Source organism: Hemiscyllium ocellatum, chromosome 10 (assembly GCF_020745735.1).
Source record: "Hemiscyllium ocellatum isolate sHemOce1 chromosome 10, sHemOce1.pat.X.cur, whole genome shotgun sequence".
Taxonomy (NCBI): domain Eukaryota; kingdom Metazoa; phylum Chordata; class Chondrichthyes; order Orectolobiformes; family Hemiscylliidae; genus Hemiscyllium; species Hemiscyllium ocellatum.
Genome location: NC_083410.1, coordinates 81,878,039 through 81,899,196, shown reverse-complemented (window position 1 = coordinate 81,899,196; position 21,158 = coordinate 81,878,039). Strand labels below are relative to the sequence as shown.

Sequence of the window (21,158 nt, the reverse complement as noted above, 5' to 3'; positions counted from 1 at the left end):
ACGGCCTGGCACTCGCACATCCTCCTCAGGTCAGCCAGGTCGGTGAAAGTGAGGAGCATGTCGGAGTATGCCGAGAGGACCACCCCCGTGCCCGCGCCCGCGCCGCGCAGAACCAGCCCCGACAACCACCTCCAAGAGGCGCAGGAAAGGCTCCATGCACAGGGAAGTCATCGTCATTGTCATCGTCATCGTCACCACTTTTATCGGTTTCCCTAATTACTAGGTGGATAATCCTACCTTCATACCTCTCCTTAAAAATGTCCGGCTGTTAAATGAACTCTACTGCAATGGGGGCTTCTGTACTAGTCATTCTCTTAGAATTGCATCCTGATCATTCTGGATGATATTAATGGCTTCCTTGTGCCTGCCCGAGGTCAGCTTTGCCGGAATAATCCTTATGGTCTTTTCCATCTGCATCGAGACTGATTGTCCAGTCCATTTTTGGTTTACACATTTTGCGCACAGTGTCGCCAATAGCAACCATGCGGGGCGGTTATTTAACCGGTCTCCCACCCAACTGGAACTTTTGGTATTGGCCACAATTGTTGCTACCAAATTTTGTTTCTAATATAGACCAAATGGTCACCAGCCATCTCGTAACTTTTCTGAGGTCGTATTCCCCGGCCTAGTCTGAGTGCTGCTCAAACGACAGAGAAACAATAAAACTGTCAGTGGCGTATAGTACCAGTAAAACTAAGGATAAAATCGATGGTGAAACCAGACTAAAACAACCCCTAGACAATTTAAAATTGCCTTCCTGTCACAAGCTTCTTCTTACAGGCTGTTACCAGGGGGAACCACGAGGAGGTTCGACCTTGCTTTAATCGATAAAATACGTACAAACGATCACAAAGGTGACTACGCAGGCACCGGTCGGAGACCAACAACCTTAAAAACACTGTAGTCACAGTTTGAGCCAAAGGGCCTGTCTCCATGTGTAGGACTTGGTTAGCATGGACAAAGTGGACTGAAGGGTTTGTTTTTGCTGTAAGGCTATGACAGTATCTGCAGAAGGCTATAGACCACTTAAAGGAATGGGTAAAAATTTGGCAGATGGAATATAATATTGGGAACTGTGAGGTTATGCACTTTGGCAGGAAGAATAGAAGAACTGAATATTAATTTAAATAGTAGGAAGATGCTGAAAGCTATGGAACAGAGGGATTTTGAGAGTTTTTGTCCATGAATGTCTTGAAACCAGCATCCACATTCTGTGGACAATAGGGAAGGAAATAGAATGTTGGTTTTCTATTTCAAAGGGTTTACAAAAGTGAGGAAGTCTTGCTAAAACTGGACAAGGCACTAATCCGACCACAGTGTGGATTTAATATGAACAGTTGAACATGGAACATAGAACAATACAGCATAAAACTGCCCACTGTTGTGCCAGACATGACACCAAATTAAACTAATCCCTTCTGCCAGCCCTTGATCCATATCCCTCCATTACTTGCATATTTATGTGCTTATCTAAAGCCCCCTAAATGCCGGTTGTATCTGCCTCCATCGCCACCCTGGCAGCACTCCTATCACTCTCTCTTTTTTTTTAAAAGAAAAGACTTAGTCCTCATATCTCAGTTGAACCTTTCTCCTCTTGTCTTCAATGTGTGCCCCCAGTATTAGACCTGTCAACTCTGTTGACCATTGGAATCTTTTTCTCAATCTATGCATCTCATAATTTTATCAAATTGAAATTACTTGTATCAAATCTCCCCTTGGCCTCTGCTGCTCCAGACAAAACAGGCTAAGATTTTCCAGCCTCTTCCTGTAGCTCATCCCCTCTAATCCAAACAGCATCCTGATAAACCACTTTTGCACCCTCTCCAAAACCTCCCCATCCTTCCTGTAATGTGGCGACCAGAATTGAATGCTCCACTCTAAGTGTGGCCTAACCAAAGTCTTATAAAGCTGCAACATGACATATTGACTCTTGTACTTCATTCCATGGGCAATAAAGGCAAGCATGCCATATACTGCCTTTCCAACCCTATCTATGTTTGGCCACTTCCAGGGAGCTCCAGACTTTAACCCCAAGATTCTTTTATGTATCAATGTTCAGGGCTCTGCCATTAAGTGTATACTTTCCTGAACATTTTATCTCCTAAGTGCAGCACCTCTCACTTACCCAGATTAAACACCATCTGCAATTTCTCTGCCCATATCTGCAAATGATACATCCTGCTGCATTCTTTGATAATCTTCTACACTATCGACAATTCCTCCAATCATTTGCATGTCATCCGCAAACTTACTAATTCATCTATCCAAGTTTTCATCCAAGTTGTTTATGTATCGCAAACAGCAGAGGTCCCAGTGCGCATCCCTGTGGGACACCACTAGTCCCAGGTCTCCAGCCAGAAAGACACCTTCCACCACTACCTTTTGCCCACTATGGGCAAGTCAATTCTGATTGCAAGCAGCCAAGTCACTGTGGATCCCATTCATCTTAACCTTCTGGATGAGCCTATCATCATAGAACTTGTCAAAAGCCTTACTAAAATTCATGTGGACAACCTTCACTGCTTTATCCTCATTGATCACCTTTTGTCACCACCTCAAAATTCAATCAAGTTAGTAAAACATGACCAGCCCTGCACAAAGCCATGCTGCCTGTCCATGCTTTTCCAAATGTGAGTAAATGCTATCCTTAAGAATTCTCTCTAAACCACCAATGTAAAGACCTGTCTTTAGTTTCCCGGATTATCCATATTTCCCCTCTTGAACAGAGGAGCAACATTAACAACTCGGCATCTGTCCACGACCCCTCCCAGTGGCTAGCACAGATACAAAGATCTTTGGTCAAGGCCTCAGCAATCTCTTCTCTTGTCTCTCTCAATAACCTGGGGTAGACACCACCAGACCCTGGGGACTTAATCATCTTAATGCTGTTCGAGACCCAACACCACTTTCTTGATCTCGGAATTCCCAAGCATATTAGCATGCTCCACGCTAATCTCACTAATCTCCATGTCCTTCACCTTTGAATACCAGTGCAAAGTACTCCTTTTCGGACCTTGCTCACATCCTCTGTCTCTAAACATAAGTTCCCTCCTTTATCTTTGGTTCTACCCTCTCCCTGGGAGTCCTATTATTTTTAATATATGTATAGAATGCTTTGAGATTCGCTAGCCCCACTTGCCAAAGTCATTTCATGGCCCCTCCTTTCCTCCTTGAGTTCTGAGCCTCTCACTTGAGGAAATTGATACTGGTATTGGAGGCCATCCAGAGAAGTTCACGAGGCTGATACCACGTATGGAGCGGAGGGTCAGTTAGCGCAGTTGGCTGATTGGATAAAGAGTAGAGCTGGAAGAAGCACAGCAAGTCTAGCAGCATTAGAAGAAGAGTCAATATTTCAGGTTGAAACCTTTTTTGGGGGAGGGGAAGAGGGCTGTGAAATGAGGGGTTGGGGTTGGGGGAATGGTAGGTGGGATTTTGAGAGATGGAATGCAGGTAGGAGGTGGCTGTGATTGGTTAGTGGGAAGGGTAGAAGTAGATAGCTGGGACAAAAGATGGATTAGTAGAGTCAGATTAAGGGTAAGAGGTGGTGAGGGTAGGCTGGGCCCAGGATGGGGTGGGGTGATTTGGAAGGTGATGAATTCAGAGTTAAGGCTGTATGACTGTAAGCTCCTGAGACGGAAGGTCAGTGTTCTTCCAGTTTGCATGTGGCCTTGTGTTGATAGTGGAGAGGCTCAGGATGGACATGATGGGGGAAATGGGAGGGGGAGTTGAAATGGATGGCGACTGGAAAATGGGGTTGGTTGGAGCGTATGAATCATAAATGTTCCCTGAACTGTACCGTGAGTTTGCGCTCTGCCTCACTGATGTAGAGGAGACCACATTGGGAGTAACGGGTGCAATAAGTCAGGTTAGAGAAAATGCATGTGAATCTTTGCCAGACTTGGGGAATGTTTCTTTTGAGGCTGGTTTGCAATGTAGAGTGACACTAACAGCGTGGTTTCGATTTCTCACTAGTGGAGATTTCGTGAAGGATTCTCTTCTCGACCTTTCCACTTGTCTGAGGTGCAGTAACCCTTGGATTAAACCCTGTGTGTGTGTGTGTGTGTGTGTGTGTGTGTGTGTGTCTGTCTGTGAGAGTGGCTGTATGGTCGTTGAAGACCAGGAAAATTTATCTTTACCTCTACCGCGTACAGACAGACAGGTTTGGTTTGTTGCTTGGGCCTCTACTCATTGGAATTTAGAAGAATGAAAGATGATCTTATTGAAACACTACAGGACTCTTTGGGGACTTGATCGTGCAAATGTGAAGGGATTGTTTCACTTTGTGGGACATTGTAGGACCAGCAGGCATAATTTCCACAACAGCGGGCCTTGGACTTGATACATGAGGGATTTCTGAGGGTAGTGAATCTGTAGAATTCTTTACAGCAGCGATCTGACAAGGCTATGCCACTTAAGTGTATTCAAGGCTGAGATGAGCAAATTCTTAATCAGTAAGAGAACAGCAGGTTTTGGGGAAAGTGAAGTTGAGCCACAATGACACAGCAGACTTCATGGGCCGAATGGCTTACTCCAATGTCTTATGGTCACTGAAGGCCAGACTAAGTAAATTATGGCAGAATTTTGTTTCCTAAATGACCCTAACAGGGGTTTTCTGATAAATGACAGTGGTTACGTGGTTGCCTTGAGCAAGCTTTTTATTTCAGATTTTTGAACTGAGTTTTAACTTCCACTATTTGACATAATCTGATTTGAACTTTGTGTCCTCACAATATTGGATTGGAGTGCTGGATTCCTAGTTCTTTGACATTACCATTCAAATCACTTCCCCAAGATGTAGTTGCAAGAATTTAATTCTTGAGATGGTGACATTGTCAATTTGTTTTTAAAAAAAATGTTACTGAATCTAATTCCAAGCCCATTTTTTATATGTACCAGGAGTTGACAAATATTTTTATTTTGGAGGCCCCTGTGTTACGTGTCTTCCTGCATCTAACCCACCACATCCTACGTGATTTCATGAGCGAATTGAGTGGTCATTTCCAATTTTTTAACAATGTTCAATTTAAGGAAAAATGTCAAACTGAAAACAAAAACAGCGGACAGTAGTTGTGAAAAATGAATGAATAACCAGAATGGGGTTGGTTAGTTATTTCTTCTTTCCTTCCCAATTGCTCTTGACGTAGTTGTAAGCTGCCTTTTGATCAGCTACACTCAGTTGGTCTATGTACCCACAGAGTCATCGAAGTAGACTAAAGATGGTATGTTTCTTCTCAGTGGTGTTTGTGTATTCCACTGTTGTTTTTTTTTAGGTACACCATAGGTTTGGAGCCGCTAGAGTTCCTGCATCTGCCTAGCAGATGACACACTGCAGCCATTATGCAACAATGGAGGAGTTTGGCACCTATCCACAACCTTAATATCCACAATGTCCTAGATGATGTCAAGCTTCTGGAGTGTTCTGGAAGCTGTTCACATCCAGTCAAGTGGAGAATATTCCTCCACACTCTTGACTTATGGGAGAAAGTAGGGACTGCAGCTGGAGATCAGAGTCAAGAATGTGGTACTAGCAAAGCACAGCATTTGAGGAGCAGGAGCATCAATTTTTTGACATAAGCCCCTCATCAGGAATTGGTGAAGGGCTTCTGTCTGAAATGTTGATTTTTGTGTGTTTTTTTACCCCTGCTGCTGTGTTTTTCCAGCACCCCACACTCCACTCTTGACTTATGCCTCCCTAATTGTTGAAAAGTCTTGATAGAAGTTAGGTGGTTTGCGTAGAATACTCAGTCCAAGATTCACTACCTCTCCATTGCACGTTAGATCAATTGCCCATGGCAACACTATCTAACCAGTCAGAGCATGCAACTAAGGTAATGATTTGAAGAGTCTGGGTTGTTGGCTAAAAGGTTTGACTACTGGCAGATGCTTGTATAGTTTGTGGATTAATTCTCAAGATAAGTGGTCCTTTTATAGCATTTTGATATGAGGCAAGTGCTTAAATATTTTTCAAATGCAAGGATAGCAGACTTTAGTTCTTTTCCCTTTTTAAAAGGGATTAAGATGGTTTTGTTGCCATATTGATGGGTAATTAAACCTGAAATTACTAATTGAATTTGAATCTTCCAGTTGTGAGGGGATTTTAAACTAGTCTCTGAATCATTTTAATCCAGTAATTTAACCATTCTGCTACTTCTGATTACCCAAAAACTAAAAATTTTCAGCAACTGGGAAATAGTGAACCATACTGTCCTGAAGGACAGTACTGCCCTCTAGGGTGGGGTTCTAGAATTGCCTTTTTTCCCCTCAATTTCTGTTTGTGTGTCTGGGGCCTGTCAAATTCGATCTCAAATCGGGAGTCTAATTTACTTTGGGATTAATTTATTATGAAGCACTGCCACTTCCCGTGTCATTTGGCTGCACTGGCTCCATGCAAGCAAAGGTGCAATGAAATGTGATTCCATTGTTATGTTTTCCAATAACAATTGGAAACAGTAGTATTTTTGTGTTGGTCAGAGACCAAAGAATATGCTCACTGAACAACCTCAAGCTTTTGTGGCTGTCAGATGAGAATGACAGCAAGAAATTAGAATGCTTTCTGACTGTTAAATTGTGACCACCTCTTACAGTACATCTTTAAATAGCTAGTGTGAAGGGGCAACCAACAACAGCAGAACCTGTCCATTAGGTCAGTAGGAATTCTGGTTTTAAAAAAAAAAGGTGCTATTCTACTTAAAGTTTCCTGACTAGTTTTCTTGCCTTGTTTTGATTTTTCACTGAACCAATTGGCAGTTCAGGAGTGAGAATCAAATTTGGAACCCCAGAGACTAAGTGTTATTAAAGTTAGAAGCTTAATCTCTGTGAAAAGTTGATTTCACTAAATTCAAATCTTCTTTCTAACTTTTCAAAACTATAAGTAATGAACATCAGAACATAACTAGGATTAGTCCATCTGGACACTCATGGGTGATCTTTGCTTTTTCTAATCTGCCCCATAGCCATTGTCAATTAAAGTTAATCTTTTAACTCTGCATTGAATGTATTCAATGACCAGCCTCAACTATTTGTGGGATAATGAATTTCAGTACTAATGGTCTTCTGAGAGAAGAAATGTTTAGTAGTCTGTCTTAAATGTGAGTCCCTTTTATTTGAAACTGTGCTCCTGATCTTCCCTCCGTGAGAAACCCCTCACCCCAGGAATTTATTCTTGTGAACCTTCTTGAGCTACTTCCTATGCAAGCAAATGCTTCTTTAATGGTCTCATTAACACTCTGTACAATTTTAGTAAAGCTTTCCTATTTTTATACTCTGTACTCCTTGCAAAACAAACTAATGTGGCGAATGTGGTCCCCTTGTTCAAGAAGGGGAGTAGGGATAGCCCGAGTAACTATAGGCCAGTGAGTCTGACTTCTGTAGTGGGCAAAGTCTTAGAGAATTGTAAGGGATAAGATTTATGAACATCTGGATAGGAATAACGTGATCAAGGATAGTCAGCATGGTTTTGTGAAGGGCAGGTCGTGCCTCACAAACCTTATTGAGTTCTTTGAGCAGGTGACTAAGGAGGTGGACGAGGGTAAAGCAGTAGATGTTGTGTATATGGATTTTAGTAAGGCGTTCGATAAGGTACCCCATGGTAGGCTAATGCAAAAACTACGAAGTTATGGCATTGAGGGTGCATTAGAGGTTTGGATTAGAAATTGGCTGGCTGGAAGGAGACAGAGGGTAGTAGTTGATGGTATAGGTTCATCTTGGAGTGCAGTTACTAGCGGTGTACCTCAAGGATCTGTTTTGGGACCATTGCTTTTTGTTATCTTTATAAATGATCTAGAGGAGGGGCTTGAAAGCTGGGTGAGTAAGTTTGCGGATGACACTAAAGTCGGTGGAGTTGTGGATAGTGAGGAAGGATGTGGCAGGTTACAGCGGGATATAGACAAGTTGCAAAGCTGGGCAGAAAGGTGGCAAATGGAATTCAATGTAGCTAAGTGTGAAGTCATTCACTTTGGTAGGAGTAACAAGAAGATGGATTACTGGGCTAATGGTAGGCTACTTGGTAGTGTGGATGAGCAGAGGGATCTTGGTGTCCATGTACACAGATCTCTGAAAGTTGCCACCCAGGTAAATAGTGTTGTGAGGAAGGCATATGGTGTACTGGGCTTTATTGGCAGAGGAATTGAGTTCCGGAGTCCTGAGGTCATGTTGCAGTTGTATAAGACTCTGGTGCGGCCTCATCTGGAGTATTGTGTGCAGTTTTGGTCGCCATACTATAGGAAGGATGTGGAGGCACTGGAACGAGTGCAGAGGAGGTTTACCAGGATGTTGCCTGGAATGGTAGGAAAATCGTATGAGGAAAGACTGAGGCACTTGGGGCTGTTCTCATTGGAGAAAAGAAGGTTTAGGGGAGATTTGACAGAGGTGTACAAGATGATTAGGGGTTTAGATAGGGTAGACACTGAGAACCTTTTACCGCTAATGGAGTCAGCTGTTACAAGGGGACACAGCTTTAAATTAAGGGGTGGAAGGTCTAGGACAGATGTTAGGGGTAGATTCTTTACACAGCGGGTTGAGAGTTCATGGAATGCCCTGCCAGTAGCAGTGGTGAACTCTCCCTCTTTATGGTCATTTAAGCGGGCATTGGATAGGCATTTGGAAGTTATTGGGCTAGTGTAGGTTAGGTAGGATTCGGTCGGCGCAACATTGAGGGCCGAAGGGCCTGTACTGCGCTGTATTTTTCTATGTTCTATGTTAATGTTTTGTTTGCCTTCCTAATTACTTCCTGTACCTGCATGACGACTTTTGAGATTCATGTACAAGGACGCACTGATAACTCTTTTTGCCACTCTGTAGTCTCTCCCTATTTAATTGATTCGCTTTTCAGTTCTTCCTCCCAAAAGGGAAAGCCATCCCACACTGTGCTCCAACTGCCAGTCTTTCAACCATTTGAATAATCCATCTATAGAGCTTGCTTATTATTACTTCATATTTTAGATTCTTTGAAAATACATAGCTTGCTAGTCTGAATTTTCTTTGACCAAAGTGCAGCCAAATTTGCCAAAGTCACTTGTTGAGGCCCCATCAGTAATTTCTTTGTCAATCCAGTTTTTTTTTGTTTTTGTTTTGCTCTTTCATGGAATATGAGCTTTGGGATTGTTGTCCTTCCTAATAGTCCTCGAACTGAAAGGTTTGCTAGGCCTCTACAGAGCGCTGTTGACAGTAAATAGCATTGCTATGGATTTGGATTCACATGTAGGCCAGATAAAGATGGCATATTTCCTTCTCAGCAGCCATTTGAACCAGAGGGGCGTTTGTGACAGTTAATGGCAGTCTCAAAGCACAGTCTCTGCAGTTTTACTTTCCAGATTCATTCATTAATTTGAATTATTTTTGATACATTTAATTTGATACATTTTTTCCTCCATTCCTTCCTGTAATTGTTCTATCAGTCCCGTCCTGTCCCGTCATACTAAATTAGAAGTGATTTAATACTTCCCAAGCTATGATGCTGAAGATTTGAAATAGTGTTGGTGAAACTTTACTCTGGTAGCCTCTCTGGAGTGAGCAACCAAGTTAATATTGAATTCAATATGATACATCAATGGAAACTTTTTGCTGCTGTTACTTACCCCATTTAAAATGTTACTGGCTTGCATCTCTTCAAATCCACTGACCTAGAGGCCATGTGCATGCTTTAACTACTTTCTTGTATTTTTTTTAAATTATGAACCATGTAATACTGGTGTTAATATAATCATTAACTCTTTTTTGTAGAGTTCGAAAGTACTAGCAAAAAAGGAGCTGGCTTATGTTCCTCTGATAGGCTGGATGTGGTATTTTCTGGAGATAGTATTTTGCAAGCGACAGTGGACAGAAGATCGCAAAAACGTAGTCCAGAGCTTGCTTAACCTCCGGGATTATCCTGAAATCTTTTGGGTAGGTATAGTGTTTTATGTAGAAATTTCCATAATTTCTGTAATGACAAAAAAAAACACTAAAATCATATTGTCAGCTGAAGTTCTATCAGAGTCAACAAACGTGAAGCTGGAAGAGTACAGTAGGTCGGACAATAGCAGGGGAGCAGGAAAGCCCTGATGAAGGGTTTTGGCCTGAAACGTTACTTTCTGTTTTCGGTTGCTGTCTGATCTGCTGTGGTCTTCTAGCTTCACATCTATTCATTCTGACTTACAGCATCTGTGGTCCTTACAACTTCTAGGAAACAGTATCAGAATTCCTTTTTCCTAACTTTTTTTTTCTTTTCAATTACTTCTGCCAAGTTTAACTGTTCCCTATTCTAGAATACTCTACATTTATTTCATGTATTAAGCTTTCTCTTGGTTTCTACTAGTATGTGATGGTTGTGCAAATATTATCTTCCTAACACTTTAATTGCTATGTTTATTGTAAGTATAATAATATTAAAACATTGAATGTGAAAAATTGACTAATTTATTCAGTATTTGATCTTGAAACTTAGCATCTTGATGCATTTATATTCAGTTCTGCTGGTATTTCACTAGATATTTGTGGACCTACATTTTTGATTTCTGGCTTGGGGTGGCAAAAATCCAAGTCTGGATATAATACCTCTTTGTAATTAAATAGCCAGCCAGCATCCACGAAGCAGGATATCTTCAGTAAAGCAGGGACAGATGACCAGGATTTGTGTAATGTTGCAGTCGGGTTGCCACTGTTGGGAGAAAGTCAGTGGTCACATGACACCAGACTCTTGACTTTGTCCAATCCAGGCCAACACCAGCATTTTCACTTTTGGGAGAGAAAGAGGATTTAAAAGTTGGAGCTCCAGAAGTTGGAATCTCAGTCTCTCGCTCTTGCGCTCGCTCTCGCTCGATCTCACGCTCTCTCTCTCGACCTAAAAGGGCCTATTAGAACTCAACTTCACTGTTGACTCAGTGATTCCTCCACCTGTCTTAACTTCACTTTAGTACACTCCTTGATTGCTATTCCTAGAAGATTAGCTGACTCTGCAGCCTTTATCAATCAAATTGGCCCGCAATACTCCAGCAGCTGGAAAAAACAGTGCTATGGTTCCAGATACAAACATCGATTTGGAGGAATGGGCATGCCTCTCCACTTGTCACCACTTGCAGTACTGATCTGAGATACTCCAGTAGAGAGCACTGCAGTACATTTGAGCTTATTTATACATTGTTAATTTTGAAGCTGATCTCTTGATATTCTGTTGATAATGGATCCTATCCTTGTGTACTAACTAAGTAGAGTTTTTCCCACTTTTTGTGATCAAAGTATTTAAAGTCACAGGACACCAGATAGAAGTTCAGTTATGTTCATTCTCCATTATAGGTGCTTTGTGAATTTGGGTGTTCTTTCATTCTTGAGCAGCCTGACTTTTCAATTATATTTTCAATGTTTTTGTATATTAAGTCATTACTATTTTCTATATTTTTCTCTAGGGTTTTTATTCTTTCATTCTTTAAACCCCCTTACACTTTTAGCTTTCCATATTCCTTTGTTATTTGTTTTAATGTTATGAGCTAACCTTTTTCAAGGATGCCTCATTTATAATTAAAACTATAAAATTTGACAATAGTCCCTCATTACTTCTGTTTTACCCCTCTCTTGTTAGAATCTGTCTTGTACTTTACTGCATCTTCTTTGAAGATTTCTCTACTGTTCATTTGCTGTTCAATTATTTTCTCTCCCTTTTAACCCTGTCATTTTGGGCAAGATCCTCTTCATTTCATGATAAATGTTATTCTCTCCCAGCGCTTTGTCTCTGAATCTTGGACTGTTCTTACATTTGAAAAATAATAACCAAAGTAGTATTTCCTTGCTAGAGATGGTTATTTATTGTCCTGCTGAAAGCACTTAATTGAAATTCAGGGAAATAATTAACTATCATGAAACTGCTTTAGGTAGCAGTTGAGTTATTCCTTATTTTGATTATGTACTGACTTTTTATTATTCTCTCGTAGAATAGATCACCCAATTTGTTCTTGCATTGCTCTTTTGAACTGGCTGCAAAATAGTTGCTCAGTTATCCAATGAGAATTGGACCTGTTATCTTTTTTTGTTTTAGTTACTATTCTGAATTCTATTTCATGTGACCCTATATTCCAGTTCTGCACAAAAATTTTTCTTGAGTTCTCTTACCATGTGAAACATCTTGATTTTAAAAGTTGTGTGTATCATGGATTGGTGGAGGAAATGGGGCTGGGAGGGTCACAGAAACAAAACCAACACCTCTCCTTAGTTAAGTCACTTTCTCTGATTTTGTCCATCACAGGCTTTAATTTTCTAAAGTTACTCCATGATTTTCACTATCTCCAGGAGTATGTGTTCTTTTAATTACTTTTTGTTAGGAACTTTCTGATAATCTGTCTTAATTTATTTTATCTGTTGCTAGCTTGTTATTGTTTACTTTTTTATTCCTTTCAATTTAACTTTCACTATTCCTTGCATATCTGTTCTCAGACTTGCATTAGTTCCCAATTGTGCTGTGCCTCAGGAGGGTGCATGCTGGAAATCATGTCCTACCAATCCTGGAGTTGTCACAAAAGTTCAACGTTTTGTCAAAGTATGTTTATAAAAAAAACCCAATTTACGTGTCTGAGATTCTGGTTAATAGAAACCATGTTCTAGGTTTTTCTACTTGATGTGAACTACTACTAATAAATTTTTGATTTTTTTTAAACTAAAAGTTTGACAGAACTATTACTTGTTAAAACTCTCTAACTGCCTTCTAAAAACACTCTACACATGCATACAGAACATAAGACATAAGAACAGAAATTAGACCATTCAGCCCATTGAGTCTGCTCCACCATTAATCGTGGCTGATAAGCTTCTCAACCCCACTCTCCTGCTTTCTCCCTGTAACGCTTGATTCCCTTGATATTATCTCAGTCTTGCGTGTACTCAAAGACATGGCCTCTGCAGCCTTCTGTGGCAATGTATTCCAAGTATTTACCACCCTGGCTGAAGAAGTTTCTCCTGATCTCTTTAAAAAAGACTTCCCTTTACTCTAAAACTGCTCTCTGATTGTAGTGTCTCCTACCAATGGAAAGCCCTTCTCTAAATCTACTCTGTCCAGGCCATCCAGTATTCTGTATGTTTCAATTAGATTCCCCCCCCACAACTCCATCGAATATCAACCATAAATGTTCCTTGTATGTTAAGCTTTTCATTCCTGGGGCCATTTTGAAACTCCTCTGAACACACTCCAGGGCTAGTGCATCCTTCCTGAGATATGGGACCTAAAACTGTGCACAATACTCAAAATATGGTCTGACCAGAGCCTTCTAGAGCTTCAGAAGTATATCCTGCTTTTATATTCAAGTTCTCTCAAAGTGCCGTCATTGCATTTGCCTTCCTAACTATGGACTCAACCTGCAAGTTTACTTTGGGACAATACTAGATGAGAACTCCCAAGACTCTTTGCACTTCAGACTTCTGAATTTTCACCCCATTTAGAAAATAGTCCATGCCTCTCCTTCCTGCCAAAGTGCATGACCTCCCACTTTCTCACGTTGTACTCCGTCTGCCACTTCTTTGCCCACCCTCCTAACCTGTCCAAATTCTTTGAGATTTTCCACTAGGATTCTTTCATCCCTTCATAGGAGGCATAGAATGAGTGGTTCTCAAATTATTGGTCAAAAACAGTAGTTAACAGCAAGTTACTTTAGCTTTGTCTTTTACTGGAATGAGAGAGACACCACCACTCTTCCAGGATTCTTACTCTATTGTTCACACCCACAACTGTTCAGCTACCCAGGAACTGATCAGAGTTATAGTCAATCTGGTGACCTTTGTTATCCACTACTGGTTTCAATTGCACAAACCAGTTGGTGAGTTGCTGATGGCCAAATCTCACTTGGCACATAGACCCAGGTTGAGAGTGGGGTGCTGGAAAAGCATAGCAGGTCAGGCAGCATCTGAGGAGCAGGAGAATTGACGTTTCTGGCAAGAACCCTTCAGGAATGAGACTTGTGAGCTGAGGGGGTGGAGAGATAAATGAGAGGGGGGTGGAGCTGGTGGGAATGTAGCTGACACTGCGATGGGTAGATGGAGGTGGGGGGAATGGTAATAGGCCAGAAAGGATGGTGGAGCGGATAGGTGGGAAGATGATGGACAGGTCATGAGGGCGGTACATTTGTCTGTCTCTCTCTCTCTCTGTCTGTCTGTGTGTGTGTCTCTCTCTCTCTCTCTCTCTCTCTGTCTCCTGGCCACACCCATCCCCATCCCCACCCTTCTCAATTATCTTTCCACCCCCTTGGCTCACAAGCCCTTCATTAGGGATGAGGTTTATGTCTGAAACGTCGATTCCCCTGCTTCTCAGATGCTCCCTGACCTGTTGTGCTTTTCTAGTGCCCAACTCTGATCTCAAGCATCTGCAGTTCTCACTTTTCTCCTAGAATATACCCAGGTACTGAGCTACTTTATTTAAACATCTACACTTCACGCTCCCACTCCAAACTACTTTCAATTTGCACACCACTTGCAATGAATTTCTGTCACTTGGTTTTTGGAAATATAGTAATTTCTTCCTCCATTCTTTTGTTGTAAAATGGTCCTTTTTTATCCCCAATTCAGTGCTGAATTGAAAATAAATAGAGATGTCGTCTTTTCAGTATGGCCCTTGTTTCATAATCCCCATGATCTTAGCTGCTGCTTCCTCTCTGTGCCCCCCCCCCCCCCCCCCCGAAAAGAAACTGTCAAATTTTAATGAGAAACCTGCTTGTTGCAGGTCAGCATAAGGTGCTTCTTGCTGGGGAAGATTGGAGAAGATCAGCTGGAGTCCTTGTTCTCAGCTACAGTCTTTACCTATGCTTCTCTCACCTTGGCGGCTGCTGCTGCCTCATCCTCTTCACTGAAGCGTGAGAAGCCTGCGTGCACAATTGCTTAAATCAGAGGCTGCCAGCAGCATTTTAGATCCTAAATTGCTAGTGTGATTCTTAGGAGATGATCAAATCTCCTCCCATGCTCTTGTCTTGTCTCCAGTAAACAACAAGCAAATTTTGATGTTTCAAGTCCAGTATTTAGAACTTGGGTCTCAAAATAGTTTTCTTCCCCAGATGCTGCCAGATCCACTGAGTTTCTCCAGTAATTTTTGACTTTTGTTTCATATCTCCAGCATCCGCAATTCTTTTATTATTCATTTAAAATTGTGGCAGCTCAAGTTTTTTTTTTCTTTTGCATACTGCCCAGATCTTTACTGACGATGGCGGTTGAGTGGGTGCACTACAGTTATTTCCTTAATGCAATATTCTCTGGTTGATCTTAATGCTTCAATTTTTGTTGTCTAAATTATGTCTTTGTCTCGTATCTTGAGATCACTTGTAGGGCCACAGCATTGCAAATAAAACACCTAGTTAATTTTTGTTTCTGCCAAAAGAAAATTAATGCAATGCTTGATGTTACAGTCAGTTTTAGAGGCAAAAGATGATTGGGATAGTTTTCAACAGATGCTTCTATCAGAATATTGAGCCTTAAATGACTTGCTACTGCCTTTGATATCTTCTCTGACTTACAGTTTCTGATTCACTGTGAAGGAACACGATTTACGGAGAAAAAACACAAGATCAGCATGCAGGTAGCTGAAGCCAAAGGCTTACCTAAACTAAAGTATCACCTACTTCCTCGAACAAAAGGCCTTGCACTGACAGTACAATGTCTAAGGAATGTAGGTAAGCTTCCAAGCAGATGTGTTAAGATTGTATGAAAGTTGGTCTTGAAATGCTGAAATACCTAGCTACAAATTTCTAACTCACTTTTTGTCAAACCACACTGACTACCTTACCATGAGACATAGGAGTGGAAGTAAGGCCATTCGCCCCATCGAGTCCACTCCGCCATTTAATCATGGCTGATGGGCATTTCAACTCCATTTACCTGCATTCTCCCCGTAGCCCTTAATTCCTTGCGACATCAGGAATTTATCAATCTCTCCCTTAAAGATATTTAGCGTCCTGGCCTCCAATGCCCTCCGCGGCAATGAATTCCACAGGCCCACCACTCTCTCTGGCTGAAGAAATGTCTCCACATTACTGTTCTGAATTGACCCCCTCTAGTTTTAAGGCTGTGCCCACAGGTCCTAGTCTCCCCGTTTAACAGAAACAATTTCCTAGCATCCACCCTTTCCAAGCCATGTATTGTCTTGTAAGTTTCTATTAGATCTCCCCTTAACCTTCTAAACTCCAATGAGTACAGTTCCAGGATCCTCAGCCGTTCCTCGTTTGCTAGACCTACCATTCTAGTAATCATCCGTGTAAATCTCCGCTGAACACGCTCCAGTGCCAGTATGTCCCTCCTAAGGTGTGGGGCCCAAAACTGGACACAGTACTCCAAATGGGGCCTAACCAGAGCTTTATAAAGTCTCAGTAGTACAACGATAAACGATATGAAGCATTGTATTCAAGCTCCTATGCTTTATGGCTGAATGAAAACTGGTTTCAGAGATGTTTTGCTGCAACTTTAGAAAATATATTGTAGCAACACTTTTTAGCATGTGCAATCTTTAGTCAGAAGACACATCATAGCCTCAAAACCAAAAAAAATTCCTATTTACTTAAACTTTCATTCTCTTCTCTTTCAGCTACATGTGCCTGCCCTAACATGAGGGCAACGGTTGGCACATGGCCATTAAAAATAGTGTCAAACCCAATGCGAGAATTATTGCTATCATTCCTGTCACTTCATTTTTAAAAAAAAAATTGAATTGCAAGCTTGCCAGCTGTCCTGGCATTGTGAGCTTTATGAAAGTGGGCATTTCAGATCCTCCACTATCTTCCAAAGCTGCCATGTATTAAGTTTTTTTTTTATGAGCAGTTAAGATTGAGGACGGTCATCCAGTTTCTGTGTCTGCTTGGACCTGCTGGAGAAGCTGATGGATACGATGCCAGCTTGGCCTCACCACACTAATCAGAAGGCAGGATTTTGATGTTGTGAAATACTTTCTCCCGATTTTTCTCCAAAATAAAAATCTCATCCTTTACCTTCACCACACTGAAATTTCAACAATCTATATCAAATGTGATTTTTTTTTTGTGACTAAATATGTTAATTTTCTTTTACTACTTTTGTGACCTATAGTCATTGCTGGTTTTACTTAACTATAACCTAGTTTTAAAATAGAATACATTTTGATTGTGTTGTGATACTCACATTCAAAATGGTTTCCTCCAGTTCCAGCTGTGTATGATGCCACACTCAATTTCAGAAATGGTGAAAACCCGACATTGCTAGGAACTTTACATGGAAAAAAATACCATGCAGATCTGTATGTCCGGTAAGATGCTGGCATGTTTTTTAAAATTAATTCATTCAGGATGAATCGCTATCGCTGGCTAGGCCTCCATTTATTGCCCATCCCTAATTTAAGAATTAACCACGCAGTGATTGGCTCAAATGCTTTATATTGTATTCTGTAGTATTCTTGTCTGTAGCACTCAGAACGGGATGCTGTACTTCAGTTGAGGCCAAACTAGAGTTTTTTATGTAAGTTTTGCATAACATGCTTGATTTTGTACTCTATGCCCCAATTTTAATGACATATTTGATGTAGTGTGATGTTTATTAACTGTACTGTGTATCCTGTCACCTTTTTGAATGAGCATTGAATACCAGCACTGGTGAAACCTGAGCCTATTTTGGGTTGCATTGCAAAGAGACCACAAGATCTGATACTTGCCTATCTTATACGGCAATTGCAAATATGGTGCTGGAAAAACACAACAGGTCAGGCAGTATCTGAGGAGCAGGAGAATCTATTTCGGGCATAAGCCCTTCATCAGGAATGAGACTTACAGGCTGGGGTGTGTGAAATAAATGGGCTTTTTTTTTAAATGTCTGATGTGGTGAAGAAAAAGCGTTTGAGCTTTTTATTAATCTTGTATGGCAGCATGATACGCTGTTATGTTTTAGTTAAATAGCTGAGAGATCTGACCATTTTAGAGGGAGCAGCATGCCTGTGTTGGAACTTTTTTGGGGAAAAAAACCACAAGTCGTGGGACCAGGATGGGAATGATAGCACAGCCTATGTGTTCCAATCAAGTAAGCAGTAACAAGGGAAGAAGCTTCATCTTGAAAAGATGCTGCTGTTGCACTTAGGATTTTCAGAAGCCATGGGTGTGTGCTGATGGGTACAATTTAGGGGTCAGAAAAGCCCTGCAAATCGCCTGGAGGAGTTGGGACTTGGAAGAAGTCCTGGGAAACCACATGATGGTTTAATGGGTGGTGGTGAAGGAAGCTCGACAGCACTCTTGGCTTGGCTCAACTGAAGTATTGGAATTTGGACAAACCCTTGTAGTTTCAGTGTAGTGAGGCTTTCCGTTTATGAAAAAAACTGTAATTATGCTTGAGTAGATTCTGAAGTCCAATCTCAACAGAAGAGATTGAATAATCTCAGCATGAGTGAATACTGAGGCAGTCTGTGTGACAGTGGATTCAGAATTCTGAAATAGAGTCCTAGAGATGTATAGCATGGAAACAGACCCTTCGGTCAAACCCGTCCATGCCGACCAGCTATCCCAACCCAATCTAGTCTCTCCTGCCAGCACCCGGCCCATATCCTACTAAACCCTTCCTATTCATATACCTATCCAAATGCCTCTTAAATGCTGCAGTTGTACCAGCGTCCACCACATCCTCTGGCAGCTCATTCCATACAGGTACCACCCTCTGTGTGAAAAAGTAGCCACTTAGGTTTCTTTTATATCTTTCGCCTCTCACCCTAAACCTATGCCCTCTAGTTCTGGACTCCCTGACCCCAGGGAAAAGACCTTGCCTATTTATCCTATCCCCTCACAATTTTGTAAACCTCTATAAAGGTCACCCGTCCGCCTCTGATGTTCCAGGGAAAATAACTCCAGCCTGTTCAGCCTCCCCCTGTAGCTCAGGTCCTCCAACCCTGGCAACATCCTTATAAATCTTTTCTGAACCCTTTCAAGTTTCACAACATCTTTCCAATAGGAAGGAGACCAGAATTGCACGTAATATTCCAACAGTGGCCTGACCAATGTCCTGTACAGCGGCAACATGACCTCCCAACTCCTGTACTCAATACTCTGATCAATAAAGGAAAGCATACCAAACGCATCCTTCAGTATCCTATCTACTTGCAAATCCACTTTCAAGGAGCTAGGAATCTGCACTCCAAGGTCTGTTTGTTCAGCAACTCTCCCTAGGACCTTACCATTAAGCGTATAAGTCCTGCTAAGATTTGCTTTCCCAAAATGCAGCACTTCTCATTTATCTGAATTACACTCCATCTGCAACTTCTCAGCCCATTGGCCCATCTGGTCCAGACCTTGTTGTAATCTGAGAGAACCCTCTCCGCTGTCCACTACACCTCCAATTTTGGTGTCATCTGCAAACTTACTAACTGTACCTTTTATGCTTGCATCCAAATCATTTATGTAAATGACAAAAAGTAGAGGGCCCAGCACCAATCCTTGTGGCACTCCACTGGTCACAGGCCTCCAGTCTGAAAAACAACCCTCCACCATCACCCTTTTTTTTTTCTTCTACCTTTCAGCCAGCTCTGTATCCAAATGGCTAGCTCTCCCTGTGTTGCATGAGATCTAACCTAGCTAATCAGTTTCCCATGGGGAATCTTGTCAAATGCCTTACTGAAGTCCATATAGATCTGAATCTCTTTTTGTATAAGGGACAAAGTTAGTGAAATTTAGTGATCCATGGTGTCATTAATGTTGGATGGGGGTGGTATGTTGCAAAGAAATCCTCCGGGTTTAAGCCCACGTTTTGCTAAATGATGCACTCTATGGGAAGTCGACTGCAGTTTACTTAATTCATTATGGCTGTTAAAGTATGAACACATGCTTATTAGAATTGAGAACAATCCACATTTTATATAGTAACTTAAATTTTGTGATTTTTCTTAGTGCCTGGGATCCCAATCTTTGTATACCTAAAAAAAAAGCTAACAGTAACTGAACGAAACTGGCCTGAGATGTAACTTTTGGAGCCCTCTGCTCCCCCAACTTAAGAATAACCCATTATTTTACATTGGTCTGAATCTTCCTACCAAAAATGAATAATTTTATACTTAAAATTCCATTACTACTTGTCTATCTGTACCAGTCTGTCCTTTTGTGAAGTTCTACCCTGACCTCTCAGTTTGCAGTGGTTCCAAGATTGGTATCATCTACAAATTTTCAGACACCAAGTTCCTAGCACATACTAGTGACTTAGAAGAGCAAGGCTTCAATCCCTGATTCCTGAGGGTGAACTGCACTGCAAACCTTCCTACATTTCAAATGGCATCTGTTAATCACTCCAGTAAAAGCACAAATGCTGCTGATGCTGGAAACCTGAAACCAGTACAGAGAATGCTGGAGAAACTCAGACTTGCAACATCTGGAGAGAGAATGGTTAATATTTTGAATCCCGTATGACTGTTCTTCAGGCCAGTCTTTTGCTGAGTTAGGTGGTGCAGTTGAATTGCAAATATTGCACCCTTGTTTAACTTCTGAAGAAGCTGTACTGGATTCAAAATATTAACTTTTTTTTGTTTCTTTCTCCGCAAGTGCTGTCAGACCTGCTGAGTTTCACCAGCATATGTTTGCATGTGTTAATCACTACTGTCTCCTGTCACTGAGCCTTTTTCATATCCATGTGACTATTGTCCCTCTTATTAAATGAACTATTGTTTTGTTGGCAAATCTGTTATGTGACTCTATTAAATGCTTCTTGGAAGTTTAGGTACCCACATCAACTTTTGCTCTCCAACAGTCTTTGCCCTCCATCGGACCTTTTCAAAAACGTCAAATGAATTAGTTTTTGAGAAAAAAAATTGCCCTGAACAGATCCTTGCTATCTTTCCTTTTTTAAAATTAATCCACAAATGCTTGAGTGACAATTCAAACCAAAATTAACAGTTTCAGGACTTTCCCACCCCAATTAAACTGACCAAGCTCAGCAACTATTGACCTATCTTTGTACTGCTATTTGAACAAAGAGTACAACTGTTTGTAATTCTTCATTTCTCTGGTACCATCCACAAGTCTAAAGAAGACTGGAAATTTATGGCCTGTGCACCTCTAGTTCCTACGCACTAATCCTTCAGTTTTCTTTGGATTTATGTCATCTGGTTCTGTTGAATGATTAAGCAATGACCCATCCTCCTGTCTATCAGCATATTTTGGGATAATCGATGAAAAGTGTAAATTTAAATAAGCATTAATTATATCTCCTGTATGCATGCACTGATC

At 41.2% G+C, this 21,158-nt stretch overlaps 1 protein-coding gene across 4 annotated transcripts in view; it reads left to right on the top strand.

The window, feature by feature from the left end:
- The window catches only part of agpat4 (1-acylglycerol-3-phosphate O-acyltransferase 4 (lysophosphatidic acid acyltransferase, delta)), a 192,394-nt gene that overhangs the window by 125,895 nt on the left and 45,341 nt on the right, over nt 1-21,158 (top strand). For all 4 annotated transcript variants that reach the window (XM_060831011.1, XM_060831010.1, XM_060831012.1 and 1 more), the window contains exons 4-6: nt 9,721-9,882; nt 15,461-15,614; nt 17,113-17,215. In XM_060831011.1, the coding sequence (XP_060686994.1) occupies nt 9,721-9,882; nt 15,461-15,614; nt 17,113-17,215 (419 nt within the window). The remainder of the gene's footprint in view (nt 1-9,720; nt 9,883-15,460; nt 15,615-17,112; nt 17,216-21,158) is intronic.